The sequence below is a fragment of the Macaca thibetana genome, chromosome 6 (genome assembly GCF_024542745.1).
Source record: "Macaca thibetana thibetana isolate TM-01 chromosome 6, ASM2454274v1, whole genome shotgun sequence".
In the NCBI taxonomy this organism is placed as follows: Eukaryota; Metazoa; Chordata; class Mammalia; order Primates; family Cercopithecidae; genus Macaca; species Macaca thibetana.
Genome location: NC_065583.1, coordinates 42,945,214 through 42,963,847, shown reverse-complemented (window position 1 = coordinate 42,963,847; position 18,634 = coordinate 42,945,214). Strand labels below are relative to the sequence as shown.

At 48.2% G+C, this 18,634-nt stretch overlaps 2 protein-coding genes across 2 annotated transcripts in view; one reads left to right on the top strand and one right to left on the bottom strand.

Annotated features, from left to right (window-relative positions):
- Window positions 1–724: 724 nt before the first annotated feature.
- Window positions 725–18,634, bottom strand: part of LOC126956106 (uncharacterized) — a 589,638-nt gene continuing 571,728 nt past the window's right edge. The window contains exons 3-4 of the mRNA XM_050792974.1: window positions 10,561–10,804; window positions 725–1,345 (exon numbers count right to left, since the gene is read on the bottom strand). Coding sequence (XP_050648931.1) covers window positions 1,331–1,345; window positions 10,561–10,804 — 259 coding nt within the window. The 3' untranslated portion in view covers window positions 725–1,330. The remainder of the gene's footprint in view (window positions 1,346–10,560; window positions 10,805–18,634) is intronic.
- CTNNA1 (catenin alpha 1) overlaps window positions 10,424–18,634 on the top strand; it is a 177,745-nt gene continuing 169,534 nt past the window's right edge. The window contains exon 1 of the mRNA XM_050794981.1: window positions 10,424–10,548. The gene's annotated coding sequence lies outside the window, so the exon portion shown is untranslated. The remainder of the gene's footprint in view (window positions 10,549–18,634) is intronic.

Sequence of the window (18,634 nt, the reverse complement as noted above, 5' to 3'; positions counted from 1 at the left end):
TGAGGGCAGACAGACAATAAATAACCATACAATGTGTTAGGTCAGCAGTTTCCAACCTTTTTGGCACGGGGACTGGTTTTGTGGGGTAGGGGGAATGGTTTTGGGATGAAACTGTTCCATCTCAGATCATCAGGCATTACAGGCATTAGATTCTCATAAGGAGTGCACAACCTAGATCCCTTGCATGTGCAATTCACAATAGGGTTCATGCTTCTATGAACATCTAATGCCGCCGTGATCTGGCAGGAGGTGGAGCTCAGGCCTTAATGCTCCCTCACTTGCTGCTCACCTCCTGCTGGGCAGCCTGGTTCCTAGCAGGCCACAGACCTGTACCAGTCTGTTGCCTAGGGTTTGGGGACCCCTGTGTTAGGTGGTTGTAAGTGCTCTGAAGTACATTAGGGTAAGGGAATAAAATGGGGAGGAGGAAAGGGAAACGGGTCTGGTGCTAATTTATTTCTTTAAATTTTGAGACAGGCTCTCACTCTGTCGCCCAGGCTGGAGTGCAGTAGTGCAATCATAGCTCACTGCAGCCTTGACCTTCTGTGCTCAAGTGATCCTCCTGCCTCAGCCTCCCGTGTAGCTGGGACTACAAGTGTATGCCATCACACTTAGCTAATTCTTAAATTTTTCGTAGAGACAATTTCTTGCTATGTTGCTCAGGCTGGTCTCAAACTCTTGAGCTCAAGTGATTCTCCCACTTTGGCCTTCCGTAGTGCTGGGATTATAAGCATGAGCCTCTGCGCCTGGCTGCTGGTGCTGTTTTACAGAGTGGACCCGGGAAAGCCTGTTGGACAACATGACGTTTGGGTAGAGATCTGGGTGAAGTGATGGAGTGATAAAGGGTTATCAGAGAGAAGACCATTCCAAGCAGAGAGAACAGGAAATGTAAAGGCCCTGAGGTCCGAGAGTGCTTGATGCCTTACAGGAATGTCTAGACCCCAGTGTGGGCTTCAATGGAAAGACAGAGAGAAAAAGCCAAAGATGGGTCTGAGATGACTGGACAAGATCATATAGATTTTATTCAGACTGAGATGGGAAGCACTAGAGCGTTTTTTTTTTTTTTTCCTTTACTTTCCAACTTTTATTTTTGGTTCAGGGGTACATGTGCAGGTTTGTTGCATGGATAAATTAATTGCATGTCATGGGGGTTTGGTGTAAAGATTATTTTGTCACCCAGGTAATAAGCATAGTACAGCATAGGTAGGTTTTCGATCCTCACACTTCTCCCACCCTCCACTCTCAAGTAGGCTCTGGTGTCTTTGGTTTTCTCCTTTGTATCCACATGTACTCAGTATTTCTGGGGGGGGGTTCTGAATAGAGTGGTGCATTTTCAATGGCTCTGCTGCTATGAGAAAAGAGCATTAAGATGAATGTGTATATGCTATTCAAACGTAAATGCAATATTATATGCATTGCTTCACTATCTTTTTCTTCCAAAGTGATTTTTTTTAAAAAACAAAATATGATCCTGTCATCTCTTTGTTTAGAATCCTTTGTGGCTCTCCATTCCCCTAACAGTCAAGTCTAAACTCTCACCAAGCCCTCCCAAGTCTGGCCTCTATCCACCTCAGCAGCTCCCAAATCACAGAAAGTTTTTCCTAGATGGGACTCAGGGCCTTCAACCTTCCTTGTTCCCTTGGTCTAAAATCAAGTTATTTCCTTCCCTCCCCATCTACCTTGTTAACATTGTGCCAAGCGCTATTCTAGGCACCAGGGATACAGCACTGAACAAAATAGACAAAAACTCTAGCCCTTGTGTGGCTGAAATTCTAATAGGAATAAGACAGAAGAAAAGCAATAAATTACACATAAATTATATACCATATATGACATTATTTTAAATTTTAAATATGTATTTTTAAAACATGATTTTATATATCAGAAGGTGATATAAGCTAAGGAGAAAACTGAACAAGGAAGAGGGGGGTGGGATGTTGAGAAAGGGGTTGCAATTTTGAATAAGGTGGCCAAGCGGAAGCCTCACTGAGAAGGTGCCTGGCAGAGGTGAGGGAGCGAGTCAGGCAGCTATTTGGAGGAGAGCATTGCAGGCAGGAAGCAAACACCCTAAGGCAAGAGCCCCTACTTGATGTGTTCCAGGAATAGCAAAGAGGACACTGTGTCAGAGAAGAGTATGGGGGCAGGTGAGGCCCTTATAAGGACCTCACTCTGTACTTTGAGGGAGATGGGAGCCACTGGAGGGTTTGGGTGGAACAGGAGTGACATGCTTGGACTTTTTTTTTTTTTTTTTAGACGGAGTCTTGCTCTGTCGCTCAGGCTGGAGTGCAGTGGCGCGATCTTGGCTCACTGCAAGCTCTGCCTCCCTGGTTCATGCCATTCTCCTGCCTTAGCCTCCCAAGTAGCTGGGACTACAGGTGCCTGTTACCACGCCCGGCTAATTTTTTGTGTTTTAGTAGAGACGGGGTTTCACCACGTTAGCCAGGATGGATGGTCTCGATCTCCTGATCCGCCCGCCTCAGCCTTCCAAAGTGCTGGGATTACACGCAAGAGCCACCATGCCTGGCCACTTGGACTTACTTTCTAACAAGATCACTCAGGCTGCTGAACTGAAACTAGACTGAGGGAGGCAAGTGCAGAAGTAGGGAGACAAGTTGGGGGCTCCCCTGGCAAAACTGAGGCTAAGAGATGATGGTGGCTTGATTCAGGATGGTAACAATGGTGACAGTAAAAAGTTAGTGGCTTCTGGGCCTGGTGCGTTGGCTCATGCCTGTAATCCCAGCACTTGCCGAGGTGGGTGGATCGCTTGAGGTTAGGAGTTCGAGACCAGCCTGGCCAACACAGCGAAACCCCGTCTCTACTAAAAAAAAATACAAAAATTGCTGGGTGTGGTAGTGGTCACCTGTAATCCCAGCTACTCGGGAGGTTGAGGCGGGAGAATTGCTTGAACCTGGGAGGCGGAGGTTGCAGTGAGCCGAGATCGCGCCACTGCACTCCAGTCTGGGCGACAGAGTAAGACTCTGTCTCAAAAAAGAAAAAAAAAAGTAGGTTCTGAATCTGTTTTGAAGGCAGAAGTACAGGGTCTAAGGAATCAGATTTGAAATGTGTGCGAGAAAGAAAATAGCCAAGGATAATGCCAAGGTTTCTGGCCTCAGCCATGGCCAAAATGAGAGGATGGAGTTGCCATCTAAGGAAATTATGAAAACTTATGGGATAAGCAGCTTTGGACAGAGGTATTAGGAAATCAGTTTTGGACATATAGACATATAAAGTTCGATGGCTGGGCATGGTGGCTTATGCCATGTAATTCCTGTAATCCTTTGGAATGCCAAGGCAGGAGGATCACTTGAACTCAGGAGTTTGAGACCTGCCTGGGGAACATAGCTCCACTAAGAAGAAGAAGAAAAAAATGCTGTGTGTGGTGGCACATACCTGTAGTCCCAGCTACTTGGGAGGCTGAGGATCATTTGAGTCTGGGAGATCAAGGCTTCATTGAGCTATGATCGAACCACTGTATTCTAACCTAGGTGATGGAGTGAGACCCTGGCTCAAAAAGAAAATAAAGTTTGAGATGCCTAGATGCCTATTGGCTATCTAAGTGGAAACATCAAGTAGGAAGCTGGATAAGTGAGTTGCAAATTCAGGGGAAAGGTTCAGGTTAGGGATATATACCAGAAGTCGTCAGCATATTTCAAGTCAAAAGACTGGCATCAATGGGGTAATGGCAGCTATTAGTAGAAAAAGAAGTCCAAGGACAGAGTCCTGGGACACTTTAATAGAAGTTTTTAACTTCAGGCTGGAGTGCACTGCAACCTCTGCCTCCAGGGTTCAAGTGATTCTCCTACCTCAGCCTCTGGAGTAGCTGGGATTATAGGCATGTGCCATCACACCCAGCTAATTTTTTTTTTTTTTTTTTGAGACAGAGTTTTGCTCTTGTCGCCCAGGCTGGGGTGCAATGGCGTGATCTTGGCTCACTGCAACCTCTGCCTACCAGGTTCAAGCGATTTTCCCGCCTCAGCCTCCCAAGTAGCTGGGACTACAGGTGTGCACCACTATGCCCAGCTAACTTTGTTTCACCATGTCTGGTCTCGAACTCCTGACCTCTGGTGATCTGCACACCTCTGCCTCCCAAAGTGCTAGGGATTACAGGCGTGAGCCACCGCACCCAGCCAAAGTTTTTAACTTTTTTGATCTCAAGACTCCTTTACATTCTAAAAAATTTGAAGATCTCAAAGAACTCTTGCTTATGAAAGTTTTATCTATCAATATTTACTACAGGCCTGGCAGGGTGGCTCACACCTGTAATCTCAACACTTTGGGGGGCTGAGGCAGCAGGATCACTTGAGGCTTGGAGTTCAAAACCAGCTTGGTAAATAGGGTGAGACTCCTGTTTCTACAAAAGAAAAATTTAAAAATTAGCTATGTGTGGTGGTGTGTATCTGTAGTCCCAGCTACTGGGGAGGCTGAGGTGGAAGGACTATTTGCACCCAGGAGATCAAGGCTGCACTGAGCTATGATAGCACCACTGCACTCCAGCCTGGGCAACAGAGCAAGACCCCACATTATAAATTAAAGTAAACAATTTCAAAATATTCATTACTTCATTAAAAAATAACAATAGCGAATCCATTATATGTTATTAATAATTTTTTTTTTTTTTTTTTTTTGAGACGGTCGCTTTGTCGCCCAGGCTGGAGTGCAGTGGTGCGATCTCGGCTCACTGCAAGCTCCGCCTCCTGGGTTCACGCCATTCTCCTGCCTCAGCCTCCAGAGTAGCTGGGACTACAGGAGCCCGCCACCACGCCCGGCTAATTTTTTATTTTTTGTATTTTTTAGTAGAGACGGTGTTTCACCATGTTAGCCAGGATGGTCTCAATCTCCTGACCTTGTGATCTGCCTGCCTCGGCCTCCCAAAGTGCTGGGATTACAGGCGTGAGCCACCGCGCCCAGCCTAAATAACATTTTTAAAAAGTAAAAATAACCATGTTTTCTAAAACAAAAGAAAAATTCAGTGAGAACTGTTGTTGTTTTGCATTTTTACAAATCTCTATGTGACTTAATAAAAGATAGCTGGATTGTCATATGTGCTTTCACATTCCATGTGATGCCACATCATACATTATGTAGCCTGTGGAATACTCTACTGTACAGCCAGGAGAGAATGAGCATAAAAAAGCAAATGATATTTTAGAATTATTGTGAAAATAGTTTTTACCACATTACTCCCTGAAAAGTTATCAGGGATATCCAGACTACACTTGGAGAATCCCTGCTCTAACATTTAGAGGTTAGGAGGAATTAGAAGGCATCATCAATGGAGACTAAGAAGCTTAGCCAGGAAGGCTGGAGGAAAATCAGGAAAGCCTTGTGCCCTGGAGGCCCAGTGAGGAAAGTGTTTCAAGGAGGAGAGCGACCAAATGCTGCTGATTGTACAAGTCAACTGAGGAAGGAGACTGACCATTGGATTTTGCAACGTGGAGGCCATCAGGGACCTTGATAAAAGCAGTTTTGGTAGAAAGGCAAATGCTAAAGCCAGACTGGAGGTGGGTCACCACATAAAGGTCACTTCTCAGGTCTCTGAATCCCAGAGTAGTTAACTTACCCCCAAACCTACATGTATCTCTCTCCTATCTTCACACTTGCCTTTCTTGTTTCCTGGTTTGCATGTCTGTGTGTGTGTGTGTGTGTGTGTGTGTGTGTGTGTGTGTGTGTGTGTGTGTTGTTTTGACACAGGGTCTCAATCTGTTGCTCAGGCTGGAGTGCAGTGGTGCAATCTCAGCTCACAGCAACCTCCACCTCCCTGGTTCAAGTGATCCTCCCACCTCAGCCCTCTCCACATAGCTGGGACTACAGGTGTGTGTCACCACACCCAGCTAATTTCTGTATCCTATGTAGAGACAGGGTTTTGCCATGTCGTGCAGGTTGGTCTCCAACTCCTGAGCGCAAAGGATCCTCTGCCTCAGCCTCCCAGAGTGCTGGGCCTGGTCAGCTTGCTTGTTTTAATACTCGTCTTCATTATTACACTTTATAAGTGGTGTGAAAACAGGGATCAAGTCAGTTTCAGTTTTTATTCACTTCCTCAGCACACAGCAAGTGCCTGGGATATAGAGAATGCTCCAGGCTTCCCTGGTAAGCTTTTCACGATTTCTCAGGAGTAGGAAACTGACTCTCTTTAGGCACACTGCAAATCTCTCATATTCTTTCTGTCACCTTACCCTTCTTTTCCCAAAACCAACCCTGCAAATTCATCTTCAGGGTCCCATGCTTAGAAAGATCCCATGCTGGCCGGTCACGGTGGCTCACACCTATAATCCCAGCACTTTGGGAGGCTGAGGCGGGCAGATCATGAGGTCAAGAGATTGAGACCATCCTGGCCAACATGCTGAAACCCCATCTCTACTAAAAATACAAAAATTAGCTGGGCATGGTGGCGCATGCCTGTAGTCAGCTGAGGCAGGAGAATCGCTTGAACCCAGGAGGCAGAGGTTGTAGCGAGCCAAGATTGCGCCACTGCACTCCATCCTGGTGACAGAGCAAGACTCCGTATCAAAAAAAAAAAAAAAAAAAAAAAAAAAATAAAATAAAATAAAATAAAATAAAATAAAAAAATAAAGGAAGATCCCATGCTTGGTTTAATACTCTGCTGTTGCTGTCTTAAAATGGTTAATAATTTTTGAACAAGGGGCTTTAAAAATTAAGAATCTTGTCCCGAGTGAAGTGATGAATATACAAAGTTATGGAGCATAATCCTTTAACTCTGTCTCTTGTTACTTCATCCAAATATTTATTGACTGATTACTATTGTGTTAGGCTGTTCTTGCATTGCTAAAAAGAAATACCCGAGACTGTGTAATTTATAAAGAAAAAACAGGCTGGGTGCCGTGGCTTATGCCTGTATCCCAGCACTTTGGGAGGCCGAGGCAGGCGGATCACCTGAGGTTAGGAGTTCGAGACCAGCCTGGCCAATGTGGTAAAACTCTGTCTCTACCGAAAATACAAAAATTAGCTGGGCATGGTGGTGTGCACCTGTAATCCCAGCTACTCAGGAGGCTGAGGCAGGAGAATCGTTTGAATCCAGGAGGTAGAGGTTGCGGTGAGCCAAGATCGCACCACTGCACTCCAGCCTGGGTGACAAAAGCGAAACTCCGTCTCTCTCTCTCTCTCTCTCTCACACACACACACACACACACCAAAAAAAAAAAAAGAAAAGAAAAGAAAAAAGAAAAAATGTTTAATTGGCTCATGGTTCTGCAGGATGTATAAGCAAGGCCTGGGCATCTGCTCTGCTTTCTGGAGAGGACTCAGGGAGCTTTTACTCATGGTGGAAGGTGAAGCTGGAGCAGGCACATTACATGCTGAAAGCAGGAGCAGGAGGGGGCTGAGGTGCCACACCTTTTTGTTTTTGAGACACGGTCTCACTCTGTTGCCCAGGCTGGAGTGTAGTGGCACAATCAAGGCTCACTGCAGCCTCAACCTCCCCAAGTAGCTGGGACTACAGGCACACACCACCATGCCTGGCTTTTTTTTTTTTTTTTGAGACAGAGTTTTGCTTTTGTTGCCCAGGTTGGAGTGCAATGGCATGATCTCGGCTCCACCTCTGCCTCCCAGGTTCAAATGATTCTCCTGCCTCAGCCTCCCGAGTAGCTGGGATTACAGGTGTACACCACCATACCCTGCTAATTTTGTAGTTTTAGTAGAGATGGGGTTTCACCATGTTGCCCAGACTGGTCTTGAACTCCTGACCTCAGGTGATCTGCCCGTCTTGGCCTCCCAAAGTGCTGCGATTATAGGCGTGAGCCATGGTGCCCAGCCTGCCTGGCTAATTTTTTTGTATTTTTTTGTAGAGATGGGTTCTCACCATGTTGCCCAGGCTGGTCTCAAACTTCTGGGCTCAAGCTATCCGCCCGCCTTGGCTTCTCAAAGTGTTGGGATTACAGGTGTGAGCCACCGTGCCTGGCCGGTGCTACACTTTAAAACAACTACATTTCATGAGAATTCCCTTAGAACTGGGAGGACAGCACCATGCCATGAAGGATCCTCCTCTATGACCCAAAAAACCTCCCACCAGCCCCACCTCCCACACTGGGGATTACATTTCAATGTGAGATTTGGATGGGAAAAATATCCAAAGTATATCAATTATGTTCTGAGTTAGCCAGCTGAAGTAGAGGGACGCCAAAGCCACTCTAGGCAGAGGGGACTACAGGAACAAAGACCCTGCAGCCAGAAACAGGACAGGTGTAGTTGGACAAGAATGACCTTGTCAGGGTTTGCCTTTTTCTTCTTCTTTTTGAGACAGAGTCTCACTGTGTTGCCCAGGCTGGAGTGTAGTGGTGCAATCATGGTTCACTGCAGCCTTGGACTCCCAGGCCCAAGCGATCCTCCCACCTCAGCCTCCTAAGTAGCTGGGACTAGAGGTGGTGCCACTACATCCAGCTATGTTTTGTATTGTTTTGTAGAGACGGGGTTGTCATGTTGCCCAGGCTGGGCTCCTGAGCTCACATGATCCACCCACCTTGGCCTCCCAAAGTGCTGGGATTACTTGCGTGAGCCACTGTGCCCATCCTCTTTTTCTTAAAGGTTGTTCTCTCCCCACTTCATGGTCCTACTGCCCTTTGTCAGCATCTCTTAACTAGCACAGGCCCACAGTACTTTGAATTACAGTGGGCACATTCACCCACAGATGTTCACTGGGCACTCCCTAGGGGATGGGCGATGTGCTGGGTGCTGTAAGAGATACAGCTCCTGCCTTCCAGAAGTTTACATTCCCTTGGGGGAGAGGGCGATGTGAGGAGTAGAGGGTAAACACAGTGAGGGCAGGTCTCCCTAGCACCCTGCCCTCTGTTCAGCACAAGGCCAGCAGTGGACATTGTTGTCTTGCATTATTTCAGGTTTATAGGCCAATACTGAAATCCATCTTGTTCATCATCCCGCGAGCAGGGGAAACATCATTAGGGTTTTCTATACCAGGCTGATAGTGAGCGTGTAGTTTTTTTTTTGTATGTGTTGTTTGCTTTGTAATTGTTTTGTTTTTGTAGTATTTACCATGAAGATAAGAAAGCGTGAGAGTAAAATTCCCTAAATGACCAGAGGAATAGAGATAGAAGTCAGGTCCCTCAAATTTGTTGGAGGAAGAGGACGAGCTGGGAGGGAGGACGAGCTGGGGGCGGGGCAGGAACAAGCCCAAAAAGGGACAGCTGCTGTGGTAAATGTCCTCCCGGCAAGGTGGCTCACACCTGTAATCCCAGCACTTTGGGAGGCTGAGGAGGATCTCTTGAGCCCATGAGTTTGAGACCAGCCTGGCAACATAGTGAGGCTCTGTGTCTGTAGTTCCAGCTACTCCGGAGGCTGAGGTGGTAGGGTCGGTTGTCCAGGGATTTGAGGCTGCAGTGAGCCGTGATCCCGACAATGCACTCCAGCCTGGGCCATAGAGGGAGACTCCGTCTTTAAAAAAAAAAAAAAAAAAAGGCCGGGCGCGGTGGCTCAAGCCTGTAATCCCAGCACTTTGGGAGGCCGAGACGGGCGGATCACAAGGTCAGGAGATCGAGACCATCCTGGCTAACACGATGAAACCCCGTCTCTACTAAGAAATACAAAAAACTAGCCGGGCGAGGTGGCAGGCGCCTGTAGTCCCAGCTACTCGGGAGGCTGAGGCCGGAGAATGGCGTGAACCCGGGAGGCGGAGCTTGCAGTGAGCTGAGATCCGGCCACTGCACTCCAGCCTGGGCTACAGAGCAAGACTCCGTCTCAAAAAAAAAAAAAAAAAAAAAAAAAAAAAAGTTCTTGATCAAGAGGGCTTCGGGTGTCCGCATCTGTGGAGTGAGGGGACGGGTTAGGTGAATTCTGGGGGCGCTTCCACCTTACATTATGAAAGGTCCTGAGAGTCAGATTCTAGTTCCACTCTGTCCCGAAGCTGTGGGGCCTTTCCTCAGCCTCTGCTTCTCCTTCTTAAAGCCAGGTAGTGGGCCGAGATCACTCTTCCAGGAGCCTGTGACTCCGGGACACCTGTGACACTCTTGAGGGGAGGGTGCCCAGGACCCCACGTCGCGTCTCTGGGATTCCACCCGGCTGGGGGCCCGCGCGAGGCCGCGCCCCGAGCCTCACCTGTGCGCGGAGCCTTGACTCACCTGCCCTCCAGCAGCCCTCCCCGCCCGCGGGCTGTTCCAGGAGTCACCGCTCCTCCTCCCTCTCGTGGCGGGGGGGTCACTCCGGGCCTAAACTCCCACTAGGGGCCGGGGAGGAAGGAATTCTGAGGTGGGCGGTGGGGAGGAAGAGGTCCCTCGGGGGTCCCAGCCCGGCGTTGCCAGACTCTCTTCGCGGTGGGGGCCTTCCTTTTCCCCAAAAGCAGAGGCCGGAACGGCCGGGAAGAGCGGGCGGGGCGGCGGCGGGAGGCGCCGAGAAGAGCGAGCCGGAGGGAGGTGCCAGGAAGGGCGGGCGGGGCCGGGGCCTGGGCGGGGGCCGCGGGCGGGGGGCGGGCCGGGGGCGGGGGCGCGGGGCTGCTCATTTCCTCCTCCTAGCCGGACTGGAGGGAGACAAAGCAGCGGCCGTCATTTTCGGGCCTCCGGAATTTAGCGCTCACCCCGCTCGCCGCAGGTAACTTCATACCTCCCTCCTCGCGGGCGCGGTCTCTCGGGCCGGGCCGAGAGGGTCCTTGGGCCGGGCCGTCCCAAGCTGGGCCCTGCGAGCGGCACGCTGGCGGGGCGCGGTCTCTTTGGCGACGTCGCCAGGAATTGGACTCCGGGCGGGCGTGGGACCCGCGTAGGGCCGGCGGCCCCTTCCCCCGCGGGGCCCGAGTCTGGGGCCCGGGCGGGTACGGCCGGCGCTTCCCAGCGCTCGGGAAGTCAGGGGGCCGCCGCGGCTGGGGAGACACTACAGGCCCCGCGCCGCCTCTGCTTTTCCTCTTGGAAAAGTTTTCTCGCGGTTTCTAAACTTTGTTGCCGCGGCCTCGGCGCGCGCGGCAGCCCCCGCCGGGCCCCTTAGCCGCCTTCCTTCCCTGGGGCGGCGCGTCTGGGAGCCGCTTTCCGGGGAATTGATTGTCGTCCGGCTCCGAGGCGTCCCTGCCCCCTCCCCCTTCCCGGCCGCCGAGACTTCCCGGTGGGGCGACGGGGACGCGGGCGCGGCGAACCCGGAGGCTGGAACCCGGGCTTCTCCCATAGAGCCTCGCGTTAGGCGCGCCACACCCGTGTGGACTTTTGGCGTGACCGTCCACCTGGACTCGGGGATTACTCAGCTTTCCTGGACTTCTTGTCGGTTGGACGCACTTCGCTTTCAGCCCTAGTTTTCAAGAGTGGCATTAGAGATTTTTTTTTTTAATTGTTGTTGACTTTTAAAGGAGCGTGTGTGTGCGTGCGAGTGTGAAGCACTTGTTGGAAAAAATGTTGCCTGAATGAATGCCTGACCTTTGCTTGGCAGCAGTGGCTTCTCAGTAATGCGGGCGGCGGTTGGCACAATTCCAGGGTTGACTCCCTCTTACGTCCTCCTGCATCTTGGTCATATGTTTTTGGTGTGTGTGTTTTGTGCAGAGTTCACAATTATTTCGAAAAGAGCGAGATATGTTAAGTCTACGACTAAATTCGGGGTATTCTATATTTATGATGAAGGAAATGCTTACATCATTGTTGGGACAGGATAGGCATTTTGTGGAGCGGATATTTGTGTTTAGTTAGCAGTGACTTTAAAATACTGGACAGGTGGGTGTTACTTTAAGGAACGGAATTTGCAAATCGAATTAATTAGGATGTGTTATTTTGTTTTACAGGAAGAATGAAAAATGAGTGTAGGAATTATCCATAGTTTCTGCCTAATTATTTACCCATCTGGACTTCTGAACAAACATTTTTTTTAAAGACAGGGTCGCCCTGGCTGGAGCGGGATCACAGCTCACCGCAGCCTCTATCTCCTGGGCTCAAGTGATCCCCCCACCTCAGCTTCCCAAGTATCTGGGACTACAGGCACGTGCCACCACACCCGTCTGATTTTCGTATTTTTGGTAGAGATGGGGTCCTCCCGTCTTGCCCGAGCTGGTCTGGAACTCCTGGGCTCAAGTGGTCCTCCTGCCTCGGCCTCCCAAAGTGTTGTGATTACAGGCCTAAGCCAGGGTGCCTGGCCCCATCTGGATTTTTATTCAGTTAAAGAATAATTTTTTAATCCACTTAAGAGCTCACAGTGTAATAGGGGAGATACACACCCCAGATGTAGTACAGAGCGGACTGCAGTAAGTGCCATAACAGTACTAATGAAACTATTGTCTGAGTCGAATCTTACCTAATACTAACAGCGAAAGAAACTTGTGGAGGCACGGAGATGGGGCTAATAAGTTTTATTTGGATAAGTCCAGAAAGGCTTCCAGGAGGTGGTGGCATTTGATCAGGATGAAACGTGAGTCAAGTTTTTTTTAAGTGAAGGGACAAAGTCATGAGAAGGGTAAAAGGGCATAGGTGTTTGGGGAATTGTGATATCACTCTCTTGGCTTTCTTTTCCTTTTGGCTCATCTCAGTTTCTTTCTTTTCCTCGCCCTCACTCTTTCCTCTCATACCCAAAGTATCTTTGTCCTCCACACCACTGATGTGGCATCACCTTCACTCCCATCAGTGATACCTCATTTCATATAGTGACTTAGAGATGAGAGGTACCCTCCTCCTCCAAGATGAGAATCACTGCTCTGTGCAGTCTCTTCTGTAAGCAGCCTTATGTGCTAAAAGTCCAAGCCTTTATTTTGAGTGCAGATGTGTCTCCTGACCCACATGGTCACCTGTGCATTGGGAAGCTCTTTGAGTGTCCCAGGCTTCTCAAACTCAAGGTGTCCAAAGTGGGATTCCTGTCTCTTCTGGAGACATGAACCAGATGTGGAGATCCAGGGTAACTGCCCTGCCTGGGTTTTGGGATTTCCCTTTTTTTTTTTTTTTTTTTGATGGAGTCTCTCTCTGTTGCCCAGGTTGGGGTTCAACGTGAGGTGATCCCAGTTCACTGCAAACTCCAACTCCTGGGGATTCAAGCGGTTCTCCTGTCTCAGCCTCCGGAGTAGCTGGGATTACAGGTGCCAGCTACCACGCCCAGTTTATTTATTTGTTTATTTCGAGACAGTCTCGCTCTGTCCTCCAGGCTGGAGTGCAGTGGCACAATCTCGGCTCACTGCAACCTCCGCCTCCTGGGTTCAAGGGACTCTCCTGCCTCAACCTCAGGGAACTGGGATTACAGGTGCGCGCCAACATGCCCGCCTACTTTTTTTGTATTTTTAGTAGAGATAGGGTTTCACCATGTTGGCCAGACTGGTCTCAAACTCCTGACCTCGTGATCCACCCACCTCAGTCTCCCAAAGTGCTGAGATTACAGGCTTGAGCCACCATGCCCAGCCTGATTTTTTTTTTAGCAGAGATGGGGTTTCATCATATTGGTCAGGCTGGTCTCTAACTCCTGACCTCAGGTGATCCACCTGCCTGAGCCTCCCATAGTGCTGGAATTACAGGTGTGAGCCACCGCACCCGGCGGGTGCGTTTCTTTGAGAAAGTAACTCACTGTGGGGCATGACAGACAGCCCTGATTGTTGGGGGGGGTGGTGTATGCTGATGAGGATATGGAGAGAAGGTACAGGGCGCTCTGCGTTTGTAAAGGTCCTGAGACAGGAAAGGCTCCATGTGTTTAGAGACTTGAGAGAAGACTTGTGCAGCTTGGGTACTTTTTGGGTGGGGAGAATACCTCATGTGAGATTGCCAGAGAAGGCAAAGGCCATGTTGGGGTTTTATTCTAGAGGTGTAAGAAGCCATTGTAGGGAGTTTCACGTTCTGATTTCTTTTTTAAGACTCCTGCTCGTGCTTGGAGAAGGCTTGTCTGTGTGCATGTGGAAGCAGAGAGTTGAGCTAGGAAGATGATGGAATTCAAGGTGGTAGGGATGAAGGGAGCTGTATTTTGGAGAAATGAGACAGGACTTAAATATGGATTGGGGCTGGACAGGGTGGCTCATGCCTGTAATCCTGTGTGTGTGTGTGTGTGTGTGTGTGTGTGTGTGTGTGTGTGTGTGTTTTTGTGGGGAGGCTGAGTTGGGAGGATCACTTGAAGCTAGGAGTTCAAGAACAGCCTGAGCAACTTAATGAGACCCCACCTCTAAAAAAAAAAAAAAAGAAAATCAACCAGACATGGTGACATGCTCTGTAGTCCCAGCTACTCAGGAGGCTGAGGTGGGAGGATTCATTACTTGAGCTTGGGAGGTTGCAGTGAGCTCTGATCATGTCACATGCAGCCTGGGTGACAGAGTGAGACCCTGTCTCAGAGAAAGGAAAAAAAGGGAGGAAGGGAGGGAGGAAGGAAGGAAAAAGAAAGAAAATAGAATGGTGGTTGCTAGGGGCCGGGTGAAGGGGAATAGGGAGCTATTGTTACGGGTACAGAGTTCAGTTTGGGAAGATGAAAAAAGTTCTGGAAATAGATGGTGAATGTATGTAATGCCGCTGAGGCATACAGTATTTAAAAACAATTCAAGGCTGCTGTGAACTATGATCATGCCCCTGCACTCCAGCCTGGGCAACACAGTGAGACCCTGACTCAGAAAAAAAAAAATGGACTGGATGTTGGGGGCCTAGGGTAAAGTTGTTTCATCAGTGTTTCCCTTCTACTCTCTCAACATAACCTTTCATAATGAGCTTTTAGTCATATTTTAAGACTCAGCACTTTCGTTCCTGGTAGCAAATTTCTTAGCACTGGGTGGTGCATTACATCACGCTGTACGTTATTATTGATGTACCTGTTTGCCTTTACTGCTAGGAAAGGAGCCTTGTAAACTCCTTGAAGGCAGGAACTGATGATGGCCTTAGTCCTTGTCTTGGTGCTTAATACCTGGCATGGAAGGCAAGTTAGATGTTTGTTGAGTGAAGGAGGAAAAAGTCTTTTCTGCTTGGAGTCTAGCTTGTGGATGGAATGATGACGGGTGAGGCAACAGTCAGATTGTGGAGGGCCTCAAATACCAAATTTGGGCAAATTGAGAACCATCTGCAGCCCATTCTTCTTCCTTTCCACCCAGATCTAATCACTGATGAAATCTTCTCCATGCAGTCCTCAGCTTATATGTAATATATTACTTTTTTCTCCTATTTCTTTTTTTTTTTTTTTTGAGATGGAGTTTCGCTGTTGTTGCCCAGGCTAGAGTGCAGTGGCTTGATGTCGGCTCACTGCAACCTCTGTCTCCTGGGTTCAGGTGATTCTCCTGCCTTAGCCTCCCAAGTGGCTGGGATTACAGGTGTGTGCCACCACACCTGGCTAATTTTGTATTTCAATTTTATTTATTTATTTATTTATTTATTTATTTATTTATTTATTTATTTATTTTTGAGATGGAGTCTCGCTCTGTCACCCAGGCTGGAGTGTAGTGGCGTGATCTCAGCTCACTGCAACCTACGCCTCCTGGGTTCATGCCATTCTCCTGCCTCAGCCTCCTGAGTAGCTGGGACTACAGGCGTCCACCACCACACCTGGCTAACTTTTTATATTTTTAGTAGAGACAGGGTTTCACCACGTTAGCCAGGATGGTCTCCATCTCCTGACCTCGTGATCCACCCGCCTTGGCCTCCCAAAGTGCTGGGATTACAGGCGTGAGCCACCGTGCCTGGCCTAACTTTTTTGTATTTTTAGTGGAGATGTGGTTTCACCATGTTAGCCAGGATGGTCTCAATCTTCTGACCTTGTGATCTGCCTGTTTTGGCCTCCCAAAAAGTGCTGGGATTACAGGGGTGAGCCACTGCGCCTGGCCAATTTTATTTATTTTGTTGAGATGAAGTCTTGCTCTGTTGCCCAGGCTGGAGTGCAGTGGCACAATCTCGGCTCACTGCAAGCTCCGCCTCCCGGGTTCATGCTGTTCTCCTGCCTCAGCCTCCTGAGTAGCTGGGACTACAGGCGCCCGCCACCACGCCCGGCCAATTTTTTTGTATTTTTACTAGAGATGTGGTTTCACCATGTTAGGCAGAATGGTCTCGATCTCCTGATCTCGTGATCTGCCTGTCTCGGCCTCCCAAAAAGTGCTGGGATTACAGGCGTGAGCCCCTGCACCTGTCCAATTTTGTTTATTTTTTTGAAATGAAGTCTTGCTCTGTCACCCAGACTGGAATGCAGTGGCACAATCTCAGCTCACTGTAACCTCTGTCTCCTGGGTTCAGGTGATTGTCCTGTCTCAGCCTCCTGAGTAGATGGGATTAGAGGTACCCGCCACAATGCCCGGCTAATTTTTGTGTTTTTAGTAGAGGCAAGGTTTCGCCATGTTGGCTAGTCTTGTCTTAAACTCCTGACCACACGTGATCTGCCCACCTCGGCCTCCCAGAGTGCTGGGATTACAGGTGTGAGCTACTGCGCCTGGCCTCCTAATTTAATTTTTCAGACTTATTTAATACTGTAAATTGTTGCCACCACTCCTGGGTATCAACCAGGCATTTGTATTTATGTTCCTTTTGTTTGCCATTTTACTGGAATGCTCCATCCTTCTCTAACAAACGCTATCCACTACTGACTTCTTTTTCTTTTTTTTTGAGATGGAGTCTAGCTTTGTTGCCCAGGCTGGAGTGCAGCTTTGTTGCCCAGGCTGGAGTGCAGTGGCACCATCTTGGCTCACTGCAACCTCCGCCTCCCGGGATAAAGCAATTCTCCTGTCTCAGCTTCCCAAGTAGCTGGGATTACAGGCATGTACCACCACACCCGCTGATTTTGTTTTTAGTAGAGACAAGGTTTCACCATGTTGGTCAGGCTGGTCTCAAACTCCTGACCTTAGGTGATCCACCTATCTTGGCCTCCCAAAGTGCTGGGATTACAGGCGTGAGCCACCATGTCCGGGCACGAATAAGATGATTTATAAAGGATATTTTAGGCCGGGTGCAGTGGTTCGCACCTGTAATCCCAGCACTTTTGGAGACTGAGGCTGGTGGGTCACCTGAGGTCAGGAGTTTGAGACCAACCTGGCCAAACATGGTGAAACCCCATCTCTACTCAAAATACAAAAATTGGCCAGGCGTGGTGGTGTACACCTGTAGTCCCAGCTACTTGGGAGGCTGAGGCTGGAGAATCGGTTAAACCCGGGAGGCAGAGGTGCAGTGAGCCAAGATTGTGCCACTGCACTCCAGCCTGGCAACAGAGTGAGACGCCCTCTAAAAAAAAAAAAAAAAAAAAGAATTGTCAGTTTCCTGCAAAAACTGCAAAATTGCAGTTTGCAGGAGAATTGCTTGAACCTGGGAGGTGGCACTTGCAGCGAGCCAAGATCGCGCCATTTGCACTCCAGCCTGGGCGACGAGTGAGACTCCGTCTCAAGGAGAAAAAAAGGATATTTTAATTTTTCATGTGATAAAATGCTGATTTATTCTTTCAATTATGCAGTGCTGGACAGAACATGTTTTTATCCATATTAAGTGGGTTATTATTTAGTATCTTTCTCTTTGCTGTGATACCTGACTCATTTCTTTGCCTATAGCAGGTAGCAGGTACTAGTCAATAAATGTTGAATTAATTATAATAGATATGGTATGTATAGGGTTGTGCCAGGTTGATAAGGGGTGGAAACATGGTTTTATACCCAGCTTATTAAAATTTTTCTTTTATAAAACTCATGTTTTATGACCTAGAGAAATACTGTTAATGTTTTGTGTATATCCTTTAATATTTTTTATAGGCATGTATATTGACTACATATAACTTATAAAAACCAGATTTTTCCATTATGTTCTCTTTTGTAACCTACTGTCCACTTAATCATAACTGGAACATTTCCTTATTAAGATTAACTTTTATGTATCACTAGGAAGAAATGCTGCCAGATAAACTAGGAAATGCTGTCCATTGTTAGATATATTCAGATTTTAGATGTGAAATGTTAAAAATGTGGAATAGGCCGGGCGCGGTGGCTCAAGCCTGTAATCCCAGCACTTTGGGAGGCCGAGACGGGCGGATCACAAGGTCAGGAGATCGAGACCATCCTGGCTAACCCGGTGAAACCCCGTCTCTACTAAAAAATACAAAAAACTAGCCGGGCGAGGTGGCGGGCGCCTGTAGTCCCAGCTACTCGGGAGGCTGAGGCAGGAGAATGGCGTGAACCCGGGAGGCGGAGCTTGCAGTGAGCTGAAATCCGGCCACTGCACCCCAGCCTGGGTGACAGAGCGAGACTCCGTCTCAAAAAAAAAAAAAAAAAGTGAAATAATTTGTGCTTTAGAATTGATGAAATATGATTAATTTTATAATGCTAACATGGCATGCTAATGATCCCCTCCTATTCCATTATCTAACTTTAGTCAGTCCTCTGTTGGACGTTTAGCAAGCTTCCAGGGCTGCTTTAGTTTGTAGCTAAATCTTTTACCCATCCTTGATCATTATTATTATTATTATTATTATTATTTCTTTATCTTTTTTGAGACAGAGTCTCACTCTGTCACCCAGGCTGGGGTGCAGTGGTGCTATCATGGCTCACTTTAGCGTTGACCTCCCCAGGCCCAAGCGATCCTTCCACTTCAGCCTCCTGAATAGTTGGGACTTTAGGCATGAGATACCATGCTTGGCTATTTTTTTTAAAAAGATTATTTCTTTAGTATAACTTCTTAGAAGTAGAATTCTTGTGAATATTGTGAATGTACTTATCACTCTTCATTTCCAGAACCTAATGGTGCCTCGCAAGTTCCTTAGGCTCTCTGTTCAGTCTTTTTTTTTTTTTTTTTCCTGTTCC